Source organism: Hesperophylax consimilis, chromosome 12, assembly GCF_061612785.1.
Source record: "Hesperophylax consimilis isolate HC1 chromosome 12, BYU_Hcon_1.0, whole genome shotgun sequence".
Taxonomy (NCBI): Eukaryota; Metazoa; Arthropoda; class Insecta; order Trichoptera; family Limnephilidae; genus Hesperophylax; species Hesperophylax consimilis.
The window spans coordinates 25,006,917-25,032,022 of NC_142847.1; the positions used below are offsets into that span (position 1 = coordinate 25,006,917).

The 25,106-nt window shown below is 34.6% G+C and overlaps 3 protein-coding genes across 3 annotated transcripts; 1 reads left to right on the plus strand and 2 right to left on the minus strand.

Moving 5' to 3' along the window:
- The first annotated feature begins 205 nt into the window (after positions 1-205).
- On the plus strand, positions 206-8,339 carry LOC149419366 (developmentally-regulated GTP-binding protein 2). Its single transcript, XM_089638253.1, has 8 exons — positions 206-399; positions 608-765; positions 2,121-2,291; positions 5,033-5,176; positions 6,233-6,340; positions 6,805-6,962; positions 7,569-7,695; positions 8,077-8,339. The coding sequence occupies exons 1-8, from the start codon at positions 336-338 to the stop codon at positions 8,236-8,238; spliced, it is 1,092 nt and encodes a 363-aa protein (XP_089494379.1). The 5' UTR covers positions 206-335; the 3' UTR covers positions 8,239-8,339.
- A 1,928-nt stretch (positions 8,340-10,267) lies between these two features.
- Positions 10,268-15,006, minus strand: EMC3 (ER membrane protein complex subunit 3). The gene is made up of 5 exons (XM_089638255.1): positions 14,746-15,006; positions 14,489-14,627; positions 14,049-14,166; positions 12,874-13,035; positions 10,268-11,879 (listed from the first exon to the last, which is right to left on the minus strand). Exons 1-5 carry the CDS (start codon positions 14,892-14,894, stop codon positions 11,659-11,661), a joined length of 789 nt encoding a protein of 262 aa, XP_089494381.1. The 5' UTR covers positions 14,895-15,006; the 3' UTR covers positions 10,268-11,658.
- A 6,839-nt stretch (positions 15,007-21,845) lies between these two features.
- inc (BTB/POZ domain-containing protein inc) lies at positions 21,846-24,834 on the minus strand. The gene is made up of 2 exons (XM_089637801.1): positions 24,634-24,834; positions 21,846-24,543 (listed from the first exon to the last, which is right to left on the minus strand). Exons 1-2 carry the CDS (start codon positions 24,829-24,831, stop codon positions 24,091-24,093), a joined length of 651 nt encoding a protein of 216 aa, XP_089493927.1. The 5' UTR covers positions 24,832-24,834; the 3' UTR covers positions 21,846-24,090.
- Positions 24,835-25,106: the final 272 nt, after the last annotated feature.

Genomic DNA, 25,106 nt, shown 5'->3' on the forward strand with positions numbered 1-25,106 from the left:
GCCCATCGCCAATCTATCCTACATAATGGTAAAAATAAAGTCTCTCGAGATAGTGAGCACATACCCCATTGAATTTATAATTTCGTCATAAAATTAAAAATACGAATGAATGAAAAAAATCATGTAGGTGTTTGTTTAAATTTCGCTAAATGTCAATATTATTTCGCTACTTTTATACTAATTTTTTACAAATAAAAATGGCTGCCTAAAATTTGACAATCTGACGTTTACGTCTTTCTCCGGTGGTGCGGTGTGGTTTGGGTATTGTTGAAAGTATTAATTTTGGATGCGGTGACAGATATCAGTGATAACTATTACAGTAGCAATTTGTAAACATGGGTATTCTAGAGAAAATATCCGAAATTGAAAAGGAGATAGCGCGTACACAGAAGAATAAAGGTAACTAGGTTATAAAAAAATGAGACTAACATCTTTCCGACGGTTCTTAATTTGTTTCATATTTTACAGTATTACTGATACTTATTTGATGTCTATTTGTAATTTATTCCCATCAAAGTTGTGATAATTGCTTTTAAACAACTCCAACACGTCATGATATTGCATTCCAATTTGTGCATTATGGTAATCAAATTTGTTTATTTTTTAGCTACCGAATACCATCTTGGTCTCTTAAAAGCTAAGCTTGCTAAATATCGCTCGCAGCTATTGGAACCTTCTAAAAAAAGCGAAAAGGGTGAAGGGTTTGATGTGTTGAAGTCTGGCGATGCAAGAGTCGCCCTCATTGGGTTTCCTTCCGTGGGAAAGGTAACAACATCTTTTGTTTAAGTTTTATTCTTGGTACACTCCTGCACAATATACATACGTTCAAATTAGCTACAATAAACCTGGTGATGACTTTCCAACATATCTCTTACCCTTCGTTTTCCTCTACCCTGCTTCCTTGCCCCACAACATTCCCCAAATGCGATTGTTTACTAGGTTTTAAAAGGCAACACAAAGATCAATGGAAAATGAAAGTAAGTAAGTTTGGAAAAGCACACGGTCCAAGGCTTTTATTTTATTTTAACCAAACGATGTTCTGAAATTAGTGGTACTTTCCGAAAGGAGATGATTCTACAAGACAGTTTTATATTTATGCTTTTTTATTGAAATTTATGCATGAAAATGGCTATTTATCAGATGTTAAATTAAAATAAAAGAAAATCTAATTCACTGATCAAAGTTACAAATGTAAAAAAAAATCGAGTTAAGATGTTTACAAAATGAACACATACATTTTGTTTTAAATCACTTTATTATAAAAAAACAAAATATAATTCACTGATCAAAGTTAGATGTTAAAAAATCGATTTAAGGTGTTGAAAAATAAATTTGTTTTAAATAAATTTATTATAATTGAAGTGGTTTAACAAATTTAATTGTTTATTTTGAAATTATGGCAAGCCACAAAGTAAATACTCTTTTCGAACATGTATTTTGTTTTCCCTTGTTTTAAAGTTAAGGCGATGCCATACGTAGTAATTCAAAATCAGGTGTTTTTGGTTTGAAAATTTGGTCGACTAGAAATGTTTCAGATGCTTTAATTAAATACTGCGAGTAGAATACATCTTGGCCTTTGAAATAATCGAGTATTTTTTAGATAAGTCTTTTTATAAGCCCAGAAAAAAATAATGTAAAGGCCTATGAAAACTGCTTTAAAGTTTAAAATCTCCTATTTACGAACCCATTTTCGGTTATGATTTTATTGAATAATGTGGCAAATTAAGTTATTTATAAAATGATCGAAAAAAATTACATACTTATGCCTGAACATCAACAAAATAAAATAAAAGGCACTTTTTTGCCATGTTTTTTTCTTGCATAAATCAAAACAGGCGGATGGTGTTAAGCGGGAATTTAAACCTTATCGCCATCTACGTAAGGGTTGTTATTGATAGCGGCTCAATTTAAAATACTACACGACGTAGTGCATCGCCATAATGAACTTTGAATGTTGAAGAAATTTGAATGTGAAGAATAAATTTCAAAGATAAAGTGAGTAGCTTGGTGTTGCCATAGTAATGGAAGTTTTTTTTTAAACATTTTATTGCCAAACTGTAATTAAGTTAACTGCACCAACATTCTTACATATTTATATATAATTTTTTTTTAAATTTTAGTCTACTCTTCTGTCAACTCTGACTCACACAGAATCGGAGGCTGCCAGTTATGAATTCACAACCTTGACTTGCATTCCCGGTGTCATTGAGTATAAAGGGGCTAATATCCAGTTGCTTGATTTGCCTGGAATCATTGAAGGTGCTTCTCAAGGCAAAGGTAGAGGAAGACAGGTATGCCAACCATCAACTATTTTTATTGTCTTATTGTTTGTACTCTTGAAGGAATCTCCTAAAAACTTTGTGAAAGTACTTACCTAAGAAGATGGAATTATTCAATGTTTTTACATGAATATTATATACCAATCTCTTTGTAAAGGTCCCAACTATATGTAAATAATTATGGAATCGTAATGCAAGTCTATTTTTTATATTTATTTTCGTGCCTTTCGTTTACATCGGTATTTCAACAAAAGGATGGTATATTATTTGTTACTAAAATAATTCAATTCCTGAAATGAGGGTTTTTATGACCGTGAAACCAAATTCGAATCTCTTTCTCTGTTCCGCACCCACTCAACTCCTATGTGCAAGCGAGCGAGAGATGTCGGGCGTATTTAAAGAAAGCAATATAAGTATGAGCAAATACCGATAGGCGGACCGTAAAAACATTTTACAAGGTTAATTGAGTTGCATTTCAAATAATATTCGATTTTCATTATGTACTTTTATAGCTTTGGTATGCTGAGTTACTACATGGAAATTTTTATTAAAATATTTTTTTGAAGATATAGCAATTTAAAACAAATTAACCCTAGAAGCCTAATCTATTTTATAGGTACATAAAGCCTTAACATACGTCTCAGAGGCGTACACATGAAAATTCCAGCCAGTAGGCTAAAATATACCTACTTGTGCCCTATTTTTCAATGGAAAGTTAAGGTTGGTATGTAAACTAATAACAAAACACAGTTTTACCAATAAAAACTACTATTACAGGTATTTATTACAACGAATCAAAACATTATGCTTATATTCAAAGAAAAAAAATCATCTTCTTAAAAATCAACTCGAACATATGTTTTTTCTAAATAATCATATATTTTTTTAAGATTAATTTCTTATTCTTAGAGCAAACATTAAAAGTAATCATGCTTTTAATTACTAGCTATCATTTTAGAACAATCTACATAGACATCAAATTTGTGCTCAGAAAATACTGACTTTTTGCACTTACAGCACACTAATTTTGATATTCTCTTTTTTTAGCAGCAAAAAGCGCAGTATTTACGTTTAGTTTTGGGCTCTGGTTCTCCTGCATAAAGTTTATTACCTGAATCAGTAGGTTTTGCGAGAATTTGGCTTATATTTTTAAGTCGGAGCTTCAAGTCTGGATCCAAGGCTTGACCGAATCTGTGCTGAGTTGTTCAATGAATTCTCTTTTGTTTGAGAGTTTATTTGATCATGTTGTGGCCATAAATTACATCAGAATTGACAAAAGTCATGTTTAAGATGCCATAGAAAATAGCCATTGACCATCTATTAGTTTTGCGGCTGCACGACATTGAGGCGCAGATTTGATCAAATTAATCTACTCCTCCTTTTGTTTGGTTCTAGAAATGAATCATGTCTGGTTTGCCACTTGAATTATTAATTATTGCATTCTCATCACAACAATGTAAAAGGTAAACCATATTTGCAGGTTTTGGCTTGTACGATAGAAGTGTCAGAGAGCTATCAAAACAAAACATAGAACTGCCAACAGGTCGAGATCTCGAGTTCTTAAATTTTTCGTGCATTTCCCGCTTATTTGATCGAATAGTGCCCATTAGATTTAATTTGTAATTTAAGCTGATCCTCGAGAGGTGCAGACTTTATTCATAGCTGAAGTTCTGTGAGATTGACCCTTATTCGTTGACCAAAAATCCCGCGTCCATTCTTACCGCAAAGAGTATTTTCAGGAACACGATAAATTCGCCCTGAGTTGGCAGATTTCGAAGCATAAGCAGAATCAGATGCTAGGTGAGCTTTAGAAATTTTGAGTCGGCTTCTTCAGTGGTAGCAGCTTCTTGTAAAGGGAAAGCCTCTTCAGTTACATAGTTATTCCCATCTTTGCTTTGAATGTCGTCCAAACTGGCTGTCCTCGTCTTCAGAAGCTGATTCTCCCAGAGAAAGACTATCTTCTTGGTCTAAGGTTTTCAAAATATCGTGACTGTTAAATATATTAGACCGTGACATGTTGGTATCTGAAACAATGCCAAAATAAACATAAAATGGACGAAAAATTAACGAAAGTAAAACAAATAATCTTAGTTAAAAGTTACACAAAGCCTAAAAATACGTCTCGCAGGCGTGCTATACCTCAAAAACTCAAAAATGGCTGGACTTACCTTAGTGATACAGGTACCATTGGCGAGCTCCCGTCGGCCACTGGGTTGGTTAAAAAGCACGAGGCGCTAACTTCAACGGTTAGAAAGAGAAATAGAATTTAAGATTGTGTGTACGCCTCGTAGGCATAGATAAGGCTTCTAGGGTTAAAGAAATTTGCGCAGGACCTTTATTTTCGCCCGGAGTCAGGTTAGCTCCAGTGCAAAAAATACCCGGCCGAAATGTGTTAACATGTATATTTGGTCAGGCGAACATTGTGACAGCAATGCCTTATCTGCATGCGGCAAATGTAAGAAAATTTGTTCAGGGTCTAGAAAACCAGATGTATTTTGGAAAAATGATTACTCTTTTGTTTTACTAGATTCATCCCAATAATTCTGCAATGTGGAAATCATGTTATCTTTCAATTAAATAAAAATGTCGGTGTGGTTTCAAAAAATTATACAACTTACAAGAACAATGGCATCTTTCGTCAATGAATCGGCCTTTTCATTTCCAGCGATACTGCAGATTTTTGATTTCAAAATGGTGTTATTATTTTTAGCACCAAAAATCACTCTGATTTTGTTAATTTTGTTTATTTCCAGGTTATTGCTGTGGCGAGAACGGCAGACTTGGTTCTCATGATGCTGGACGCCACCAAGCCTTACGTACACAGAGAACTGCTAGAAAGAGAACTCGAAAGTGTTGGAATAAGATTAAATAAACGGAAACCCAATATTTACTTTAAGGTTTTAAAATATTCAATTTTAATGTTATGTGCTTCATAATATCATTTTTATTCCATACTGCTTATGGGTTATGAATGGTTTGGAGTACGAGGTTTTGAATTCTAGTGTACTTGAAGACTGTGTACATTTTAAAGGTTGAAATAATATTATTATAAAGTATAGAAGGAGTTTAGAAGTGTTTGATCTTGCCATGCCATGATCGTGCCATGTCTTCCTCGGGTGTCCTCTAATTCTTCTACCATTCACTTCCACGTCACACATTCTCCTTACAGGGTTTCTTCTTTCATCACATATGCCATATTTAACGGAACAAAAGCATTTGATTCATTTGATGGAACAAAAGCATTTGATTCATTTGATCTTGTCATATCTTTCTCAGCCATCCTCGACTTCCTCAACCGTTCACTTACACGTCATACATTATCCTTATACCCCTTTCTTCATTCATTCACGTACGCCTCATTTTACTACAATTAATTATTTGATTCGTGTCTTCCACGGGCGTCTCTGACTTTTTATACCATTCACCTCGTGTAGTATCATAAAATACACATTGTTACTGTTAAAAAACTCAATTATATTGACTTTAATTCAACTCCGTATCTCATTCCAGTGCAGAAATAATGCTTTAGGTCTTCCTCGGAAGTCCCCAACTATTTCTACCAATCATTACTGTATATCAAATTGTTACTTTTAAAAAACCACATTATATCGACAGAGTATTTCAACATTAAACAGTTAAACAAAAGAATTACATACACTTTTCAAATAAGGAATTTTTAATTAATAAAATAATGTTGGTACCTACTTTATCGCTTGTCTGATATGATTTTTATACTGCCTTGGTAACTAACAAACGGTGTCTTCCTTGAGATTTTCGAGGGAGACGTTGCGTTTTAGTTACCACAGCAGTACAGGCATCAATTTTTTACATTAAAAGTTTGTTGAACTTGAATAATTTTACGCATTATGCAGGAATACGTAGGAATATTTCACAGCACTCATGCATGCACCGACAACCGAAATTAATATAATACATATGTTTGTGTTTTTCAGATCAAAAAAGGAGGAGGTTTGTCTTTCAACTCGACTCTTCCTCTCACTAAAATAGATGAAAAAATGGTTCAAATGATCCTTCACGAGTATAAGATATTCAATGCTGAGGTATGTCATACATATTATTACACTATCCTTTTGTTTAATACATAAAGATTCAATAATATTTCACATAAATGAAAGAATATCTTTGTTTTAAACCACTTTATTACATTTATATACGTCGACCGGTTTCGGTTGAACTCAACCTTCATCAGGACAGTACAAATATAAACTTTTATATTTGTACTGTCCTGATGAAGGTTGAGTTCAACCGAAACCGGTCGACGTATATAAATGTAATAAAGTGGTTTAAAACAAAGATATTCTTTCATTTGTGTAATAATGTCAAGCCACAAAGTGTTTGCTTCCTTCGATAATTTAATAATATTTTGAATGAAATAAAATAAAATAAATATATTATTTTTATAACTGACAGTGTTGCCATTAAAAAAACTGTATTGAGTAGGTACTTTATAAGCATTCAAAATCAATGCAAAACATGGATAATAATATGGATTGTTTTTTAATAGGTTCTGTTCCGAGAGGATTGCAATGCCGATGAACTGATTGACGTAATTTCCGCTAACCGTGTATATCTACCGTGTATGTACGTCTACAATAAGATTGATCAAATCTCCATTGAAGAGGTGGACAGAATTGCCAGGCAGCCCAACAGTGTAGTTGTGAGGTACGTAAAATACTAATAACTTTGTTAAACCTAGGTTTTTTTATGTGACGACTCACAAGTTCTGTATACAACTAGGGCAACCAATTCACGACCGGGTCGGGCGGCATTTATGAGGCAGGTTAATGAAGGTGTGTCGATTGGGAATATGTTAATACTGGTCTTGAAGAGGCCTGACTAAATGAGGGAGAAAAGAAAGGGTGCCGTACAGCTTTACCAATGCCGAGTTTGAGAAACAATGAAACAACACATTTTCATGATGTCTACATTTTTTGTATTTACTACCCGAGTCGTGAACTGACAGTTCAAACTCCCGAAACCGATATGTTTATGTGGCATTCGGGGTATGTTGTGATGCTGCAGGAAACGGGGAGGGGAAAGAGATGGGAAAGAGAAAGGAAAGAGAAAGGAAAGAGAAAGGTTGGGAAGTACCTGTCTCTTCATATCTGGTCACTAAACACTGCTAATGCAACAACATTAAGCAACATTTCGATTCTGAATGGTATTCAATATCTATATACTAAGGAATTTGGCATTGTCTTGGCCCATTATCATTTAGCTTCTAAGTAGATTATAAAAGAGAAGTCATATGTATAATTTATGTTTCAGCTGTAACATGAAGTTAAACTTAGATTTCCTCTTGGAAACTCTGTGGGAGTATCTTTCCCTCATCAGGGTTTACACAAAGAAGCCCGGTGCACCACCAGATTTCGAAGATGGACTTATTTTGAGAAAGGTTAGTTTTTAATTACGTATTGTGTAAATTGAGTCCTGAGAACTCAGCTGTAACCTTTTTTTTCTGTTACATGTGTCGTTTATGAGAAATAGGGAGAAATTACACTGGAGTTATCAACGGTATGTCTTTCATATACCAGAAAGTTTAGTTTGTTATAATGCATACAGAAACACCAGCGCCACAATCCGCCTGGCCGCCTCTACTCCTACTGTTTCCCTGTATATAATTCGATGCGCATAGGACTGCAGTGTTTGTCACTGTACAGCCACCTAAAGCTGAGGCCTCCCAACTAGTCCTGGGTCACCCCATCATGTCAGTTCCGTCAACACCTATGATGAGCGTCTCATATCTCGTTTACATTTTTATTTTTAACACTTTCAGGGTGTAAGCGTGGAGCATGTTTGCCATTCCATCCATCGTACGCTAGCAGCAGCCTTTAAGTACGCCCTGGTTTGGGGCACTTCCACCAAGTACTCCCCGCAGAGGGTCGGCGCAGGACACGTCATGCAGGATGAGGACGTCATCCAGGTCGTCAAGAAATAATAACCAGTTTTCAATCGCAACTCAACAGCGGCGCATACTTTACAACCCATACTATTTTGTAATGATGATAATTAACCTAATAAAAAATAATATTATCAGGATACTCTGTTAATTATAATGCTCCCGTTGTTCCTATATGATTATTACTATAAGTTTCAATCTGCCATTGCTACGAAATTGGAAAATAATTGGCATTCTCTGGATATTCTGTTTTTTTTTTTTAAAGGAGATCTTTTTAAGCTACTTGTGTTGAAAAGAGAGCAAGGCGGTTACCCGCGGTGATAATTGAACTCAACCCGTCTGATTGCTAGCCAAGTTTAGTGTCCTACCAATCGTACGTTATTATGTACAGTTATTATTTGGCAAGCATTTAATTAAGTTGGTAAATTGTCAATAAGAAGAGCCAAATATTGTCAATAATAATGTTACCATATGTGAAATATTGTATTATACAAAACAAAAGCTAAAAATGTATAATTATTTTATTTATGTGTGTTGGTTTACCAATTTGTCAGAGAGAATAATAATAATTGTACAGATTTGAAAATTCAAAATCAGTATTTCGGTGACAGAACATAATAAATGTAATGTCTACAATGATCTGACCATTTCAGAAAGCTGTTAATTATTACTATCAATACTTTCTATATTGGTTTTTTACTTTACAGTGTAACAAACAAAATTTTAACTAGTATTGCTACTACTATTTGTTATATTTCTAAATAAAATGTGGTTTGAAATATAAACTTGCGATTATAATTTAACTCTTTGCTGATAGTCTTGTACATTGTGGTTTGTTTATGGTCTTGTGTGTTCATTAGTAATCATTGGCATATTTTGATGCTAAAAAGCTACTGGCTTCTCTTTGTAGCCAATCACAACGATTGGCAGAGGTTAAATCATGTACACTTTCAGTAAAAAGAAGAATGGCAACATTTGAAATACACTAAGGACGGGCTGTTTCATAGAATTTGAACAATTTATCAAACTTCAAGGCTGATTTTCAAGTTCTGAGAAGGTTCTATTCAAGTTCTGTTATTATATGATTATTGGCCAGTTGTTTCACTAAACTGAATCAAAAACAGAACTTGAATAGTACTTTCACAGAACTTGAAAATCAGCTTTGAAATTTGAAGAATTGTTCTAATTCAGTGAAACCATCTGTCCTTAAGGGACTGGGACACGGTCAAGCGGCTTGATCGCAAGCACGTAGTTTATTGTCTATGGCACTTTGTGTCAAGCATTTTGACCGTGTACCGAAGCTGGCTTGCAAGCATTGCGCAATTCTACGTGCTTGCGGCGAGGCTTGATGCGAATTTATATTTTTGTGGGAATAGACAAACGACAATAGACAAATAAATATCACGTATCATAAACAATGATATAAATTGAATAAAATTGTTATAAAATAGGTACTTAGTTATTGTTTTTGTGTTCAATTTGTAGAAATCCATCTAATTTAAAAATTCTGGAAGTATTTTAGTATTTTTTAATAATTATGACAGCGGTTTTCAAGGTCATTAATAATCAAACTGTAAAATAAATCATTTTCTGAATTTTCAATGGAGAAAACATATTTTTTGTATGAATACCGCACAAGATATTCATACAAAAAATAGCTGTAGCCTGTAATACACTTTGCAAATGCTCATGGGTAAAGCGGTACCTTAACTTGTACCATTCTTGACACCAAATTCGTTTCTTTTTATTATTTTATTCAAACATAAAGCTAACGTAAGAGCCAAGAACGCTTTGTCTTTGACAGATTCCATTTTGCCGCGAGTCACGAAATGACAGGAAGGCATAGAAGTACATATACATAGACCACCACGAAATCACAGGAAGGCGTGGCCATGCTTGACGGAGAGGCTTGATGCGGGCTGTCAAGCCGCTAAGCATAGACAATAATAGACAACAATAGACAAAAAACTACGTGCTTGCGATCAAGCCGCTTGACCGTGTCCCAGTCCCATTAAAGCATCCTGCTATGAATGGATCACTCGTCATAGGAAAATAATAAAATCCAATATTAAAGTGATAAATAAATATTTTATTAAATCTAATAAAAATTGATGCTTCAAACCATATTGTTAATTTTAAAGGAGCGGCAACACCAAATTCATGAAACACAAATGGAACAAAATATTGAGAACAGGGAATGTTTTCAAGATTTGTATCAACAAGAATAATTGTGAAAAATTTTCTAAATAAGTTTAATAATTTGTTTAGTTTAAGAGTTATGCATTGTGAAAGAAAAAAATACTAATTTTTTTCTAACATTACCAAATGCTAAAGGATTCAGTACAATTGAATGACATTTATAACGTATGAGATGTATTAACTACTATGTACTTAAATTAACTAAAACATCACCCAACACAACTTAACAGAAACAAAGAAAAATGTTTTAATATTTTATTATCAACAAATAAACATTGCAATAGTGCTGTGCAAAATCTCTGAGAAATTACAAATAAACAACCACACTAAAGCAACGCTAATATTATAACACTTATTTTCTGTCTTCCGTGAAAGAAAAATGTCTGATTTATTTATTAAGATACATTCTTTTGCTGTTGAATTTATAGCTTTTCTGACACTATGTATACCATTTTATTTCACTGTTAAATAAAAACTGTAAATCTGCAGAATTTTTTGATCATAGACAATTATTACTAATAATGAACTTTTGTTTTTTGGGTGTTTTGGTACAAATGTGGAAAACCAGCGGAATTGCAAAACCCGCTATTGAAAAACTGTTTGGAACACCTTGAATATAAAAGAAATTAACATTTTATGCCGAATCTCTATTATACTAAAATAAAGTCGCTATCTGCAGCTGTCTGTTTGTGCTCTTAGTTCTTCTAAACATCATTTAGAGAATTTCTTCCGGAAGGTAAGGTAAGAAAGTAGAGAAAAGTTGAGCAATATCGAGTACGCCTCAGCTTGTAATATCTATAAAAATCTTCATGCTGCTTTCTCACCGGATCTATTCTATGAGAATATATGATCAATTTATAGAACGAAAGTTGAAGTCCAAATTCCATAGAAAAGCCTGTTTTCACTGATATATTTCTTAGATTCTATGAAATAGATCACGTAGGATCCCAACTTAAGCGAAATATATGTATTGATATTTTATTTACTTTTAATGTATGCACAGATTTAGGGAATGTATTAAAACGAGCGGTAATTTACAGTGGTTTTTGCAACTCCACGATTCATATCACATATATATTATTGAATATAATATAATATGCATTGTTAAGAAAATATTTCCACAAAAAGATCACATCTAAGAGTTAGATGAATTGAATAATGATGAAATGCAAAAAAAGTGGCCAAAAGTTAAATAAAACAGTTTGTTCAGCGTCCAATGCACCAGTTACTTCTGTGTAGAACATCTCTGGGAATGTAATGCTACATGGGGGCCGCGATTGGGAATTGCATGGTCTCGTCGGGAGGGCTCTGGGTGGCCTTGAGGGCGGGCAGCAGCTCCCCCTCCGTCCAGGCCAGCGCCCAGCTGTGCTCCGCTATCTCCAGGGCTTCCCACTCCGCCTTGAAGGCAGCCTTCGGGTCCGGGGGCATGGCCATGGCAGCGCCCGACATCTGCTCGTGCATGTGCTTAGACTGGTCCGCCGCTGAAATTATCATTATGGTCAATTGATAGGTAGCATCACATTTAATACTGAGCTAATTGAATGTATAACAATAGGCACAGGTTATTTTTCTTTGTGAAACTGGTTTTGGTGTGTTTGAGAGTTTGCAGAGGGTTTGTTATATCAGGGTTATTTTAAATTAAACACTTTTGCATATACACTTATAAGACGGCAGTTCGGAAAGTAACTGCAATTTGGCTATAAACAAACCAGTAGTTCTGTGAATAGTAGACGTCGTGTCCAAAAGAGTATGATTCTAAATTTCCCTCATTTAATAAAACAAAACCAAAATTTCCTCTGAAATCATAAGATTTGTAAGTAGTTACTTAATTATAAAGCATGTGTGTAATTTATTTCAAATAAATTACATTTATGGCTCTATCCTACTGACTTTCTTTTGGGTATGTTCGGAATGAACCATCTACAGGTCAGGAGGGATGTACACATTGCTACACATTTCTTCAGACCGATTCGTGGATGGTTTGAAAACTCTGTTATCATTCATTACTCTGTTCCTGATGGTTATCTCCGTCGCCGACAGCGTAGACTGTTCTATCTCCCGGCCTGCAGGACTAACTTGCCAATGGTCATGTCCTCACGGGGAGAGCAATCTTGCTGTTGAACAGAATCAGTTCCTATATCGCCATTTTTGGCATTATTGAAGCTGCCTTTAAATGGCAAGCTCTGTTATTACTAATATACTTGATATACCCACTGTCTATGTTGATGTAAGAATTTTCCTTATTTAAAAATGCATTGAAATGAAGTTTTTCTAATGTTTTTAAAATTAATAAATAAATTGAATTGAGACCCAGAGGCAGACCGAACAAGAAGTGGACCGAGTATGGAACATGGAAAAGGTTTTGAGCAGATTGGTCAGGAAGTAAATGGCTAGGAACTGGAGCCAATAGAAAACATTTGCATTTTAGGCAAATCCATTCTGGAGTGTAGTGCCATAAGTTAAAGATATACAAACCATTGTTTTCTCCCAGGACGAGGGTGTAGATGCTACGCAGGCCAAACACGTTCAGGAAGTACCAGGAGGCCGAGGACACCCACGCAGCGTCTAGGTAGGACAACTCCACCCCTCGCTGCAACATGGGCTTGAAGCGCAGAGTCAGCGGGAATGGAACCTTGGCTGTAATCATAATTCATAAATGTAAAATAAATAATGTGTACCATTGTCCCGTTTTGATGGGAATACGGCTTAGATATTTGTGGAGGACACTTTGTGGAACCGGGAGTAATAGCCAAATACCCGATTACAAACCATATGAATTTATTACTACAACGGAATAAAAACATGGGAGATACATGGCACAATGAGCAGGGCTGGCATGATTGTGGGACCCCTTTTCAAAATCAGTAGACGCTTAGGCAGGTGATCACTGTAATCAATGATAATTGAATGATTTGTATTTTTGTGTAGCGCCATTTTAATGAAAAGTAATCTCACGGTCGATGTGTTAGGGGTTAGATATTATCAGCATCTTGGCGCCTTGACAGTTCGGCGCCAGGAGCAAACTGCTGCAATTGCGCCCGCACAGGCCCGGCACTGATAATGCGCCTATACAGAGTGTCACCTTATTAATAACAGTAAGAATGGTTTCAAGAGACTTCGATTTAATAGATTAATATTTAATTCCCAAGAGGCTTCTATTTAATAAACATGCAGGATGAAAGAATGTTTTTAGGCCTAAGCTTCGGTGACTGATGAAGGTCAACACTGCAATTCTAAACATAAGAAACTGTAGGGAAACAGCAGGAGAAGGGCAGAAGTGGAGGTGTTTTTTGATGACGGCCAAGATTCAACTGGAGTTAATCGCTGATGATGGACGAAACTCAGGCGAAGCCATGTAGTATTGTAGATTAGTGGGTAAGAATTTACTTAACCACCCCCCTTTTTTAATAGGAACAGATTATGGAAATTAGTATGGAGTCAAGTTCTTAAATTATGAACCTGTTTTAAAAAACCCCCTCCCGATATAAATAGTTGTTTCTTGTAGTAAATAAATCGAAAAGAAGTGTAATTTTCTTAATCTGTGCATATTAAAAGTGCTGTTAGGTTATATTAGTTACTAATATTTACCTATAAATGATAAGTACTTCGATTACATTTGATTTTGAGAGTTAAGAGTAACGGATACTTACTTGTCAAGAAGCCACTGAACATCCAGTTGATCCATCCTCCGATGACAATCATGGGGAGGACATTGGTCACATTCCCCTTTAACATGTCTGTCATCAAACTGGGATCCGTCATTGGGTTCTGAAAATGTAATATACGATAAGACACTTAACTATTGTATTAAAAAAAAAACAAGTGCCATCAACAATTCCCCGTCTCTCTTCTACCTATCACTGAAAACAAATAAAATCATATTTCAAATTGGTACTTGAAACATAAAAATCTCACAAATCATGACCTTTGTCCCCAAGTAAACTTTACTCATCCTCAAAATTAAAAGGAGATTTTGAAACGCTAATTACCCACGAATCAGTTATAAAACATATATACATTTAGATATTTATAAGATTGACATAACCTGTAAAAAACTAAAATATGCATAAAATAGTTTTGACAAAATAACCTGAGATGCAGCGGCCCTCTTTTGAACTTTGAAATATCCAGTCTCTTCATTGTTGAAATAATGCCTTCTCATCAAAAACGATTGCTTGGGTAAATATTTTCCATTTTCTCTTAGAAGGCGAGACCGTATCATCACTTGGCTAGGGAAATAATTTAAATATATAATATATATATTTAAATGAATATATATAAATGAAATCATAATAATGTAATAGGTGATTCTTAATAGTGTTTATTTTAAGCATTTATATAAGTTACCTATCCTGTAATTGAATAATTTCAACTTTTTTCTGCGAAGACAAAATTATAGAAATGTAGTGCCGAAGAATACCGACGAGGAAAGTTATCGTAACTATGGGTAAAAACACCCATCCTCTGATATTCGGATCAAGCAGAAGTTCTGCCATGATTTCCTTTATTTAGGACTTATCAATTAATCATTTATGTGCACTAATTCAGCATTATGATTTTCACTTAACGTGCCCCAGTAATAAAATGTCATCCAAGAAATGTCTAATATTTTTTATCTATGGTTATCATTCAGTCATTTGTAAAGAGTGTTGCTAGTTGCTATAAAAAAAAATAATTTTAGTCAAAGGAGTAGGCACCAGTTTCATCGCTAGTCACGAAAACTTATCAACTTTCACGAGTTTCAAAACAGTAAATAATATTATTTGAAAAAAAAAGTGTACCATTAAGAGCGTAAAACAAAATATTGTAATTGAAGAATGAGAGAAGCTAAAAGTATTTATAGAAATATATTTTCCTCAGGATTATTGCCTTTCAAAAATAACTAATTAACCATTATGCCGTTACCACAGGGCTTGGCTATGAGGACAGACCGCCAAACAACTCGACTTTGGCATACACTCTTTGCTTCATTCACAATCTTCTGTTATTTCGATTCTTGACATGGAACGACTCAAATATCTGGTTCACTTGATCGTGCCATGTCTATATTGGGCTTCCCCGACTTCCACTACCGTTCACATTCACGTCATATATATTCCATTCTTTGTTCATTCGCTCTACATAACTAAACTATTTAAGCGTCTCTTTTTGATCTTACTCACTATGCTTACATAATCCTTGCATTTTTTGCAAATCTCCACATTTCGCACACAGGACTATACATGGTTTTAACACACATGGGGGTCTCATTTCTACAGCATTTAGTCCACTTTTGTTCTTCCTATGCCAGTTCCATGCCTCAATCCCATACCTCAGGGTAGGTACCAGCTTGTGAACTGCTAGCTTCGCATCTCTGGATAATTTTTTATTAGCACCTACTCTCAATATCTCTATCAGCCTTTCCATCTCTTGTAAATATATCAACTTATCCACCTGCTCCAAGTATTCATAATTCACAACTTAATTGCTCACTGTTTTCGTTCTCTCCATCAATAAACCACTCTCTATATACACTCTTTCAAGCGCCATGAATTTAGACTTACTTACATTCATCATTAACTGATTCTTCAGACATACTTAGTTCAACCTATGCAAGAGAGACTGTAGATCTTCCATACTGTTAATATACTTTCAGATTACTCAATTTCGCGCCCAATCCCATCTGATCCTTGTATCATACAACTCTTGCATCCATGTATAGTTTTGATAACTACGGTCACATTACGCAGCCTTGCTTAGTCACCTTTTGTGGTTTCAAACCACCCCGTAGAACCACCGTTCACGCTAATACAAGCAACACTTCCTTCATACAGAGATGCAGTTGCATGTATCAGATTCGTATTCAGTTCCTACTTGGAAAATATCTTCCGTAGCGTTTTCCTATCAAGGTGGTCGTATTATTTTTGTAGGTCTACAAAGGCATAGAAAAGTTTCTAGTTTTTTGCCAGAAACTTCTCCGTGAGCATACACAATGAGAAATTTTGATCCATGCACCCCTTCCACTCATAAAAGCACCTTGCACCTCCCATATTTTATCTTTTCTTTCCATTCTTACCCTTTCTATCAATATCCTACAATACAGCTTGCCAACTGAATTTAGCAGGCTAATAGACCTGTGATTCTCACATTCCATACCTTTGTAAAACGGCATAATCACAGCCCTTTTCCAATCTAATAGCGTGTAAACCTCCTTTAAACGCTGGATAAAAAGTTTAACAACCATGTGAGAATTATTCGGCTATCTCCTTTACAGCAAGCGCGTACATAAGGGGGGGATTTAGGGGTTCAAATCAACCCCCCCCCCATCCGCCTCAGTATTGCGTAAGAAAAAAAGAGAATGGCACTTCTATATTACATTCCTGGAAAATACAACAATATTATCAAGTCATCGGGATTGATCTAGCAAGATATAAAAATTATAAGTTGTGGTAAGTCAAGGTCCCAAAATACTTAATTTTCCAAGCCAATGTGAATGCTATAGCTACGCCTTTGCTTTAGGATTCAGGAGCATTTAAACTACAATACTGTTTTTTATTTATTTTTATAGTGAATACCTCACAAGAGTCCCAACTGCTCCCGTCTGGAGCCAGTGAGACTATGGCATCCCCAATTGGGGGATGTTGTGAGGCTGAAGGTAAGTGGGGAAGGGAAAGAGGAAGGTGGGGAAGTACCTGGCTATTCAGATCTAGTCACTAAACACGGCTAAAGCCATTTATTTATTTATTTATTTATTTAACGCCCAGAGGGCTTTTACATGGTTGGTAGTATAATTTTAATTTGACAAATACTTTCAAACATAAAAAATAAGAATAAAATTACATTTGATAAAAGCACAACAAACAAAGATACAAACATAATACAAACACAAGAAACAAAGACAGAAAATTACAGCTATTTGTTGGTTTACATGATGTGTTTAGGAGTATTGTTGAAATAAATGTTTTAAATGATCCACAAAACTTGCCAAGTTGGTATTGAATATGTCAACATCACCCAAGTAATGATTTCCCATGGTGTGAAGTCGTTGTATCGGAGAGTGGGCAATGTAGTTACGCTTATGTGTGCTGCTGTAGAATATTGTATTTTGTCGTGTTGTTACTGTGGGTGTATGTATGTTTATAAGTTGCAGGAGTTCACAACAGTCGAATTTAGAGTTAAGTATTTTGAATAAGAACGTTAAATTGTTTATTTTACGTCTATCTTCTAATGTATGTATTTTTAGAGTATTTAATAAGAAATTGTATTTTAAGTCTTCGACAGGGATATTTAATTTAAAATTTATAAAACGTAGAAATTTTTTTTGTATTCGCTCAATGTTGTTAATGTGAATTGTATAAGATGGAGACCAAACTACTGAGTTATATTCAATTAGACTTCTTACTAGAGATACGTATAATAGTTTAATGGCTTGCAAAGAATTTGGAGCAACGTTTCAATTCTGAATGGTGGTCTTACACCAGGGCGATACTGGTAGTATCTTCCACTCTGGAACGTGCCGCAAATATACTATATATTATTTTAATTAATTAATTGTGAAATAACACAAATCAATCAAATAAAATTTATTTGCGCACGCCGGGTTCGAACCCGCGACCTTCGGAATGGCAGTCCAATGCGTTACCACTGGACTATGCCGGTCGTTTTGGTAACATTCACCATTCTTACCTGATTCGCCGCTGGAATCACTGTCTCTCGGGTTGCTTTTGAAAACTTCTTTAAAATATTTCATCCATCTCTCTTTTATTTCTCCCTCACTAGTCAACATTTTTCCATCTTTCGATTTTATCACTTTCATGCTTCCATGTTTTCTGGGCCACTCTGGGACCTTTTGACCCCCTTCCAAAACAGTTTATTGTTTTCTTGGAAATGGTTTATCATTTTGATTCCCACTCCAACACTTACACTTGTCTTGCTTCTATGTATCCCTTATACACTACTTTCGCTGCAAAAACAAAAATCGTCATTTAGAAAGAGACTATCAGAAATTTACCTGAATGTAAACCGTTAGTAACCATGAATAATTACGACATCTGTGAAAAATTTAAACCAAAGAAGTAAACATTTGAAATATAGAATTAATTAAAAATAAAATAATTTTGGTACCTTTTATTGCTTGTCTGAATCCTTTCAGAAATCAGTTCCAATTTTTAAAATAACACTTATATAAAGGAAATCCAAGTTTTAGCGTTCACTGAATCGAAATTATAAAAAGAATTAGTATTTTTAATAATAACCAGAGTTAACTAAATAAATATTATTATAACAAGGCTACAACAGCCAACCGACTTGAAGAAGCTAAGACCCAGTTAGCCTGGCAGTAATGAAAAAGCAAATAATAAAACACTTTGCTCATTATCACCGTTCAGGTGTTTCTGCTGTCATTGGGGTACTGCATTGCCGGGTTAAAGTCCTACCTCTGCAAATCAGTTGTCTATACTGTTGCAATAATTAAAAAACACAGCTCCATATTATCCATGTGTACCTAATAACCGTATCCACAGAATCTCAAACAAGCTATTCACTTTCATGGACCTAAAGGGAAATTAAATGTATATGGCTATAACCACTCGGCCGATGGAGTATTTACAAAATAAATGCCTTGAGGGATGGAGATTTCCGAGCATTCGGTTTTGGATTCGGCTGCGCTCATTCAAAATAATCATATGTCCAAATATTAATATGGAAATATATAAACCGAATGAATCAACCTAAATTTCATAGTTTATCATCTACAAGTGGACCCTGCTACACGTCGCTATTGCTAATGTCTTTCTTGGGTGTCTCCGACTTCTCCCACCATTCACTACATGTATACAAAAATGTTACTGTTAAAAAAATACATTACATCAATATTAATTTGACTCCGTATCTCATTCCGGTGCAGAGATATTGCGTTAAGTATTCCTCGAGCGTCCTCGACTTCTTCTACATTCAAACCACTCCTGGAATTAATAAGAACAGATATCCGTCGACCACTTTCGAGTTTTGCGAGTGCAAACAAACACAGGCTGAATTTTTATCCATTAAAATTATTGTATGTTGCATAAAATTTTCAAAAATCGAACTGAATTGATATAAATTCGAAAAAATCATCTACCTAAATTTAAGCAGCCATCGCTCAAGACCTAAATATGGTTAGCCATTGTTCAATTGAATAACTGATCCGCATATGATTCTCATAAAAATGATGTTAGAATAATTTTCAGGTAGGGAACATTACTATCATTACTTTTCATAAATAATACAAAAATCAATAATGAAATAATTTTTTATTATTACATACATTTAATGATAGAATTAACAATATATTTTTTTGTTTTTTACAAATCAAAAAAATGCCTAAAAAAACTTTTACATAATATTCTATAATATTATACTAACTAACACAAAGATGTCAAATAAATGTATCTAATTATTGTGATTTATAAATAATTTATTAAGCAAAAAAAAAGTAAAAAAGGATTTAACATTCATTTTTTTTAATTGTTTTTAACATAACAATAACAAAACATGGTATCGATTAAACAATAAAAATTATTATCCTCATAGCATTTTTTTTATATGATCTATAAAACTTAGATAATAATTATTTCGTAGACTATGTGAGAATCTTCAATATCTTTATTGTATGATACAGGTATCAAGTTACTATAATAATTTCACTATTAATTAATTTTTTTGTATTGCTGCTGTAAATTGGCAAAAAGTTTAACAAGGAAAATTAAAATATCAATTCATTTAACATCAAAAGGGAAAACAATGTCAAGTTCTAACTGTACATTAATTATTTCTTTATCAGGCAGATTAATGTAACAACAATAGTATTATTTGAAATATACAACATATTTATGCATGCACTTATTGCAAAGATAAACATTAGCCCCTTACTAATAAAGGGGCTTTAAATTTTACACAACTTTATGTATGGTAAATGGGTGTTTATCAGACGCGTAAAATTTAAAATACTTTTATTCGTAAGGGGTTGTATGTACTGATACCGCTGGCCTAGAATAAAAGTATCACAAATCAAAATGTAACATTTTTCAAGAGGCGAAAGGAATTATTGTACCGAAAGTAAATTCTTTGTTCTACAGTTTTCGGAGTAAGTGACACTTAACAAACGTGGTACTGTTGGTTTGGTTATCAAAGATACTAATTATATTCGTCAACTTAATTCAAAACTACAACGAAATTATGAAAAATTCCACAATGGCCTGAAATATTATTACACTCTCAATTGATTTTGTTTGCCCTTTTGACTGCAAGTTTTTTTGGTGGTGGCTGGAATCTGCCTCGAACACTAGGAGCACGATGTGTGGAGATCATATTGATGACCAAATCGACAATTAGTACCATTTTGAAATTTGAACGGTTCCCGTCATTTCTAATTCTTAATGACGCTAATCATCAATCAAATGTTACCGAGGTTGAAACCGCCCAACCTAACAATAACTTTAGAGCAATGGAATTCTTTCAACTATGATGAAGACAAGAAAATATACTCATAAATTGAAAAGGATGAAAAAATATTGGTTTCGAAAGGTGAGCCTTTGCAATATGAAATTTGCACTGCCTTTTCCGTCTGGAATTTCTAGATCAACACAACTATTTCCAGCTCGCAATGTCACTTAAATATTTAAAAAAATAAGAAAAGATTATTAAGAAAAAAGGATACTGAAAACTGGGTAATAACCATAGACATATGAATATTAGTAGACCTGCCCTAAGTGATTAAAAGCGTATTATTCCCCACTCCCCATACCGGTTCCATTGGAGCCGGCTGGGCTCGCGTATGGGGCCTCCCATGAATTTAGAAAACGTGACGTCATCATTCTTGTGCGAACTATGGTCGAGGCATCAACCGTTCATTTTACGAAATAACACGGCAAAATGATAGCTAGCGCTATGAAAACTGGTAAAAATAGAAGTGAAAAAGAGAATAAACCCAATTGTCGTATTACATTCCAAAGGTAAGCATTATTTTAATTTGTTGTAAGCTGATACACATCGTATAATATGGATCAGTTTTAGAAACATATACTATCACGCGATGGACGCGACACACAAAGCCGCGTGCACAAGAATCAGGGATGTGCTGTTTACTGGGGTAAGTAAATTATGAACATTCGTAAAAGTGTCTTGACTCAATAAGGAAACAAAATATTCGACTCTGAAAATAGAAGATTTTTTTTTGCCGAATTTGGACTTAGCAAATTTGTTCATAACGTGGCGAGTAATTTGCGCTCCCATGTAAAAATGTCTATTCATTCAAAAGCAGACTTATTTTTAAGAACTAAATGGTGATATCATAATGCGAGATGCCAATTTACTGTCAGATTGATTTATTGACGAATCACAGTCGGCTTTACCCCCTTCGTTCTTCAACAGTTGATTTTACCCCTCGCCATTATCTTCTCGTCTATTAATATTCATATGTCTGTGGTAATAACAATATGTAAAGGAATATACAGAGGTGAAGTAAAAGGTGAGGGGAACAAACTAACAACGTGAGGTGATCATCTACCTTTCAGTGATGAAATCTTCATTGCCGTCCTTAGCTGTAATGAAAAATCACAGACCTCGTGACCGTGACAGTTTTTACTTATTAAAACTGAATATTTTGTAAAAGCATATAATTTTCCATTTTGCAATTGTCATATAATTTACTCACCGCACTAAATATCACTTTGTTTTGCATCATTCTGCTTATTGATAATATGAGTGTCACTCACTGATGTCTTAAAATCTGTTCATATTAGACTGAATAAGCCTAAAATTAAATAAATTAACGATTATCTGTGGAATGTAATGCGATATTAGTGATTATTGTCTTTACCATTTATATATTTAAAGTTTGAATGTACTGGAAACCATAATTGCAAAATGTTGTTGTTACGTGTTTGCCTCCAGGTCGCCGAGATGGTAACCAAATTTAGCTTTAAGACAGGTCTGTTTATTCTGACGTTAGTGGTAATAACTAATAGTTTTAAAAAGAAACTTGTTCAAAATGGGACTACTGTGAAAATAAAATATTTTCTATGTGTTTTCTCACTTATTATAGTTTACTTTCATGAATTATGTGCAATTGGAGTTGATTATGTCAATGCCATCTAAAAACTTCAGTGCGGGGTGAAATATCATAAACAAGGAATTAATATTCAAACACACTCAGAAAATACATTGAGGAAGATAATCAAATTATTATCTTTAACTACAGGAATTTAGATTGTTTTCATAACAATAACTGTAAAATTGTATTTTGAATTCATGGTTGCACAAAATCGTTAAGTATTGGTTGCTTTCGAGTAGATTTTCTTCCTTTTTCTTTTAACCCCTATAAGACGGATAAGATTTTGTAAATGTCTCAAAGCCAAATGTAATATTGAAAATTATATTTGAAATAATAGACACGCTTCTGGGTTCTACAACAAGGCTGCCCAACCCCAGGCCCGCGTGAACCATTTTCAAAAAACCCGCCAATTTGAAAAAGTGTCGCGGGCCCGCGGTAAAACAAACAATGCAGCTTGCGCGCGGTCACCAGTGTTGCCAACGAAGGCAATTTATCGCTATTTAGGCTAAAATCTAACCTGTTGAACTTACTTTTTAAACAAAAATACACCGGTTTTTGATATAATATTTTTTGCGTCCGAAATAGAATCCTGTAGCCACCCCCCCCCATGGAATTCGAAAAATTGTTGTGGGGAATCACATATGATGTTTTAAGGTGCGCGGAATTTTTTCTCAGCGAAGTTCCCTAACAACCCCCCCCATGGATTTCAAATATTTTGTGGGGAGCACTCATTTTGAATTTTTTTCGTGGGGAATTATGTTTTATAGAAATTCTCTAACAACCCCCCCCCCATGGAAATAGGAACCGTCAGGTATTCAGTGGCCCGCCAGTGATTCAAAATCGTCAATTTCGCCCAACTGTTAAAAAGGTTGGGCAGCCTTGTTCTACAACATCAACATTTTTTACATTGGACGCACCGTAAAAACTTAGTTCTACACTGCAGCTCACCTCAAGGTAGTCACAATTTCACTGGATTGGTATTCTGGCCAGCTGCACAATAGGGTGAACAATGTTCCTGACAGCTTTACAATGTTCATCATCGAGGCTGATAGTAACTTGGTGATGTTAATCTTGGTTAACAGTACAAGTAAATATATCTCAGTATAAATTAAAAATATTTTTTAATAATCTATGCATTGAAAATTGTGGGGCTTTGATTTGTGCATAGAACCGTACAAGTTACTAATATTTGATTTGCTTTTAATATTATCCATAGAATGCGACGGGGCACACATAATTAACTTAGAGCAATAAATTAATTTGTTTATTTTCGCAATAAGTAATCTTGTATAAATACGAAATATAAAAGACATTTTTGAACAAATGTAACAATCTTATGTAGCAGTAAAAAATATAGGTAAATTTTACAACACCAAACAATCACTTTACAACGTTCATTTTGAAAGTTTTCTAGACATTTCGTCTGATGTACAGGACTTAACTATTGATTGCAGTAAAATACAAAACAAATAGTGAGAAAGTAATGTGTTTACTACCTGGAATTGTAAGTATTGAGAAAAATTTAAATGTTTTGTCATTGCAAAACTTTATAACAACCTAAACACAATGTCTATAAAGGTAGTGTTGTGGACTTACAGTAATGAAATGAACACAGTCTTTGTTTACATTCGGGAACCCTTTTGTTGCAGTACTTTAGCGCGATCAGTGGGTTCTGTTTCCTGGCTATTCAGGGACGCCCCATACTCGCGGCTCACTACGCACAGGAATTCGGCGTGTTCCTCCGTCCCATAATTATACTGAGAACCTATGTTAATGAGTTGTTCGAACTTCCAGCCGTCCGACATGGTTGACACCATTTGGGTTAGTTCATCTTCGTGGCACTGTAACACTCTATAGACATGCTTCTTTGAGTCTCGTAAGGGCCTTCCGTCTCGGATGCATATCCTCTCTTTCACTAAACGTATCAACTCCGTGATATTGTAAAATTCCGCTTCTTCCAACACACCTTCCTCCGCAATTTCGTTATTTACTACCAACTTTCCATGCCTGAGGTAATTCAACACAGGCGAGAAATATGTGGGATCTCTGTCTATGAGGTAGGCTCCGGATTCATCCTAAAACACATTTTTGGTAATAGTAAAAGCATAATTTAAAAACAAAGCAAATTACATGAATCATTCTCGATGAAAACAAAAAATACTAACCCTGTCAGAAATCAAATCGCTGTCCTCTTGAACTAACCGTGACAGAAAAGAGTTCTGGTCTCGAGACAATGTCGTTTTTGTAGTTAAAAAATAAGTTCCTCCGACATTTAATCTCACCCATTGTTTACTACTGCGTCTTTCTAAATGATTTGGTTTAGTTTCTTTTGAGGAGTCTCCTTTTTCCGCCAGTTCCGCCATGATGCTATTGTAGCTTTATCTATGGCAACGAACTTCTTGTCAAATAAAATGCTTCATAGAACCTATTTCCTATTTATTTACCAACTAGTTGGAATCTGATTTAAAAAAATGGTAGTAAAGTTGGTGGCGGCATTAATAATAATGATAGGATTATTTATATAGCGCCGTTTTCGTGAGAAAATCACCTCAAGGGCGCTTAACAAATTAATTTATGCATTGATCACTTAGACTTAATTACTTTTGGTTTATAACTAAGTTTCATAGATAGAGATAGA